The 4,874-nt window shown below is 51.7% G+C and overlaps 1 protein-coding gene across 1 annotated transcript in view; it reads left to right on the forward strand.

Moving 5' to 3' along the window:
* Positions 1-854: 854 nt before the first annotated feature.
* Positions 855-4,874, forward strand: part of Bnip5 (BCL2 interacting protein 5) — a 13,468-nt gene continuing 9,448 nt past the window's right edge. The window contains exons 1-2 of the mRNA XM_031348315.1: positions 855-1,522; positions 2,478-2,597. Of these exons, the coding sequence (XP_031204175.1) occupies positions 1,261-1,522; positions 2,478-2,597 (382 nt within the window). The 5' untranslated portion in view covers positions 855-1,260. The remainder of the gene's footprint in view (positions 1,523-2,477; positions 2,598-4,874) is intronic.

Here is a 4,874-nt window from a genome sequence, read left to right on the forward strand (position 1 = left end):
CCACCACCATCACCACCACCACCACCACCACCACCACCAAAGAACCTAATGATAGAAGTGGGGGAAGGGGTATATGGAGACCATGCAGGGGTGTGGCCCAGAGCTAGAACACTTGCCTAGCATGTTCCAGGACCTGGGTTCCAGCCGCATAGGTCTTACATACAGAAAACTACACAAGTCAAAATACAGCCTGCTGGCCTGAGTTTGAGACAGGGCAGGGCTGGTGCGGTGGTACACCTCAGGAGACTGAGGCATGGCCCAGAGTTCAAGGCCAGCCTGGGCTACAGTAGTGAACTTGTCTCTAAACTAACAAAGAAGTGAAAGAAGGAAGGGAGGGAGGAAGGGACGGACAGATGGAGGGGGGGACAGATGGAGGGCCAGAGGGGTAGGCAACAGCATCCAGAAACCCCTGACGCCCCTCATGGCTCTAGCAGGAACAGCAGCTTGGCTCTTGAGCCTGCGGCGATAAACAGAAATCCAGGGCGGGCGCAGGCGCTTTGAGGTTGGCTCTTCCCTGCGAGCTGAGTACTGGCCTTTGCTTCTCAAAGCGTGGCGAGGAGGAGGGTGGGGGTGCTGTGTCTGCTGAGACGGAGGTCTCCTGACAAATTAGTTATTTTAGAGTCACAAACTCCAAATCATCTGGGGAGAGCGAGGTGATGATGTCAGGGCTGTGTTCCTCTGGGCCACTCCGGCGAGGCCACTCACCGGCTGAATGAGAATCTGTTTTTGTGTCCTTCTCTGGGAAATGAGGGTAGCGACCTCCTTCCCTGTGGGGTTGGACAGGGGACTTGAAACAGGACAGAAGCTTTGGAAAACATCCACAGGAAAGGGTGGCACCATGGTGACAGAATATGCATAGATGCAGGTGGGCGTGGGCTAGTCTTCCGGGGGAAATCGCCTGAGGGAGCTGTTTGTTTTGGTTGTAGCCCGGTGGAGATCCCGAGGGGCTCAAAGAAGCCTCCAGAAAATAAGAGAGCCCGATCCTTGGACCGGCAGGTTCCCAAGAAGGAGCCCGCGTCCTCGAACTCCGGGCGCCCCTCCAGCGCCACCTGCAGGAGGACAGCCAGCGATGGTGGCAGAAGCTCTGAGAGCCCATCTCCCTTTGCAGAGGCCCAGGGCGCAGCGGCCGCAGCCCTCCCTCCGGGAGAGGGGCGCAGATTTGTCCCCAGTGAGCAGGGGCCCCCAGAAGACACCAAGAAAGAGAGGCCTCCGAGGGAGGCCCAGCAGAGCTGGTTTAGGGTAGTGCTGAATCTCTTACTCATGAGGATAGAGGAGCCCAGAGAAAAAGCCAGTAGGGCGTCAAAGGGGAAAGGGGACTTACCAGAAGCAGCCGAGGAGCCAGCCCTCAGGAAGAAATCCCAAGAGAAGAAGACAAGCCGCAAGAAACACAGTCACAGGAAGCCTATAGCCGAAGAGCCGCCTGGGCCCCAGCCCGCAGCAGCACAAGGCCAAGAGGACATGCCGCCCAGTTTGGCTGCCCCACGCGCCCCCGAGGAGGCAAACCTGGGGCTGATCTGCAGGGGTGAGCAGACTAGGATAACCCCATTGTCCCACCCCAAGGGCCAGAGTGCTCCAGGTTTGTTTACTAAATCTCCCCAGATCAGAAGTGGACAGCGAGGGGACACCTTTCTATGAGGTTAAACAACTGAGCTCTTGAGTTCAACCCAACGGAAGTGCTGTAATTCAGCAAGCTATGTGGCCTAGGGATGGCGACTTAATGCACGGCCCCGGCCCCCGCCCCGACCACAAGATAGACAGACAGGCAGACAGACAGACACACAGAGAGAGATGCTGTCTCCTTGGTCAACACAGCTTACACAAAAACAAGTGCTTGCTGCCCAGTAGCTGGTGTTAAATGCAATGAGATGATTTAGGGAGGGGCGGAAGTAGCTACTCTCCCACCCCATAGGCCTATGGGTGCCTACCAGCGCCCTGTCTAGACCCTGCTCTGTCAAGAATGAATCTGCTGCGGGGCATGGTGGCACACGCCTTTAATCCCAGCACTCTTGCAGTGGAAACCTTGTCTCGAAAAACAAACAAAACAAACAAACAAAAATAAATAAACCCGTTGTGCTAGCTGCTGTCCCGGCTGCCCCTGGAACCTCTGATTTTCCTCCGTGGTGAAAGGAGATGCCCCCAAGGGTCTCCCTAGCCGGGGATGCGAAGCAGAAGTCTGGGATGTGGAGAAGTCTCCTATCCCAGAGGTCTCAGCCATGTGCTGGAGGTGCTGGTGCACACACACTGTGGCTTTGGTGGGAAAGGAGACTCAGGGAGAACTGGGGGGTAGGGGGGTGGCCTGGCCTGAGACATCCCACTTTCCTTCTGGAAGTCCTGGCCAGTTGCTGATTTGGGGTGAGGTTTAGGGGTGGCTGCTGCCTGGCCGGTCACTCTGTGGAGATCATGTTGCGTGCTGGTTAACAAGGTCCGAGGAATGTCACTGAATCCGGCTCTGACTTGCTTTCATTTGATATTTCCAGGGGGACCAGACTCTGACCTCCCTCAGGCTTTGCCCGCTGAAAGAGGCCATGCTGAAACCCCAGAGAGCTCTGGCCAAGCCGCAGGTCCTCCATCAGAAGAGATCCCCAGGAAGCCCGACCGTGAGTCCGAATGCCTAGCGTCCTTCTTTCCTTCTGGATGAGAGTCTGCCGCAGACTAGAGGGGTCGTTCAGGGCACGCACGGATCTGTCTTGCCTGTTCGGCTGCTTCTGGCATTGTGAACTCATTTTAGAGTCTAGCAGGAGAGAGCTGAGGCAGGAGAGAGGCTGCTGGCAAATGTGCCTGCTTCTGTGACCATGGCAATGTAGCTTTGCTTTCAACTTCTTAAAATGTATCTTGAAATATATGGGAGACTGGGCAGGGATGCACCTCAGGGCTTGCCTGGCATCGGGAAGCTGGCATTAGATCCCCAGCACTGCATATATGGGTTGTGGTGGTGTACATGTGTAATCCCAGCACTGGGGAGGTGGAGGCAGGAGGATTGGGTCAAGATAATCTGCTATGTTAGTGAATCGGATGACATTTGGAACTACATGAGACCCTACTCATCTATCTATCATCTATCTAATCTATCATCTATCTTCTATCCATCATCTATCTAATCTATCATCTATCTATCTATCATCTATCTTCTATCTTCTATCAATCATCTATCTAATTTATCATCTATCTATCTTCTACCTATCTTCTATCAATCATCTATCTAATCTATCATCTATCTATCATCTATCTATCTATCACCTATCTAATCGATCATCTATCATCTCTCTATCTATGGCCTATTGTCTATCATCTTTCTATCTATGATCTATCTATCCATCCATCACCTATTTAGTCTATCTATTCTATATATCTTATCTATCTAGTCTATTTAATCTATCATCTATCTATCCATCCATTCATCTATTATACCTACCACCGATCTATTGAGTAAAACTAGCCGGGCGGTGGTGGCGCATGCCTTTAATCCCAGCACTTGGGAGGCAGAGGCAGGTGGATTTCTGAGTTCGAGGTCAGCCTGGTCTACAGAGTGAATTCCAGGAAACCAAAAAAAAAAAAAAAAAAAAAAAAAAAAGACTAAAGGAGTAATTAGATAGGGACTCTGCTTTAGCAGGTAAGAGGTCTTGGGCTTAACTAAATAAAACAGCTATGTGGGAAAATGGAAAGAACTTTCCAACAGCCATAGCGAAGGGCCGTCAGACTGCTTTGACTCTCACTGCAGGATTATAGGGAATAAAATGAAGCTTCGGTACAGATTTAAACACTCATCGCTCGGCAGTATGTCCAGCCTCATACACAATCGGAACACCTCCACAATACCCTCCTCATCCAATTCTCTAAAAACAAGGGCTGCGTTTTGTTTGTTTGTTTGTTTGTTTGTTTTTTCTTCAAGACAGGGTTTCTCTGTGTAGCCCTGGCTGTCCTGGAACTCACTCTGTAGACCAGGCTAGCCTCGAACTCAGAGATCCGCCTGCCTCTGCCTCCCAAGTGCTGGGATTAAAGGTGTGCGCCACCACACCTGGCCAAGGGCCGCGTGTTTAAAGCCAGGGCATCCGAGGGCACTGCTGTGGCCAATTTGTACTTTACCATTGTCTCACCTGAGAGGATACGGAACTGTAGACTGTGCCAAGAAACAGGGAGCCAGGGAGCTGGTGAGAGGCCACGAGGGAGGGGTAGAAACCCCCACAGCTAGTCGGGGACAGAGACACTCGTTTGTTTGACATTTCATGCAAACAGACCTTTGGGGTACAGCTAGTGGAGTGGGCACACCGCCCTTGTGTAAGGCAGAACAAGCCACCCTAGGAAATGTTCTCATGTGAGGTGTTGTGGAAGCAGCTATGGGGCAGGTCCAGTGTAACCTGTCGATTGCCAGCCGATGTCCTCTCTGTGCCTTAGGCTGGGGACCTGCCATATCTATAGAACCCCCTGATTATTATGTGCAGCTGGAAGACTTGGAATCAGCCTTGAGAAATGTTTCTAATTCCTCTTCCTTGTTTGATGTCCTGACAGCCTATGAGAGAGGCAGGGGACAGAGATCGTCACCCATATTTCACAGGGAAAGCTATAAAGATGGGGGTGGGGTGGGGGGGGTGACTTAGCCACCACCAATTCAAAGTTCCCAGATCTATGAAGCTCAGTTGTCACCCGTAAGAAAAGGAGAGAACTGGCTTCCAAGAGATGTCCTTTGACCTTCACGTGTGCTTCTCTTCTCCCTAATAATTAAATTCTATAAATTAATTAAGAAATTTAAAAAGTCATACTTTGCCTCAAAAACATGCCCCCCACCCCCGTGACTCGGCCAGTTCTCGGGAGTCGGGGGATGGGAGGGTCTTTGGACATTGGGGAAGAGGGGATGGGAGGGCCTTTGGGTATTGGGA

This window comes from Mastomys coucha, unplaced genomic scaffold (assembly GCF_008632895.1).
Source record: "Mastomys coucha isolate ucsf_1 unplaced genomic scaffold, UCSF_Mcou_1 pScaffold3, whole genome shotgun sequence".
NCBI lineage: Eukaryota > Metazoa > Chordata > Mammalia > Rodentia > Muridae > Mastomys > Mastomys coucha.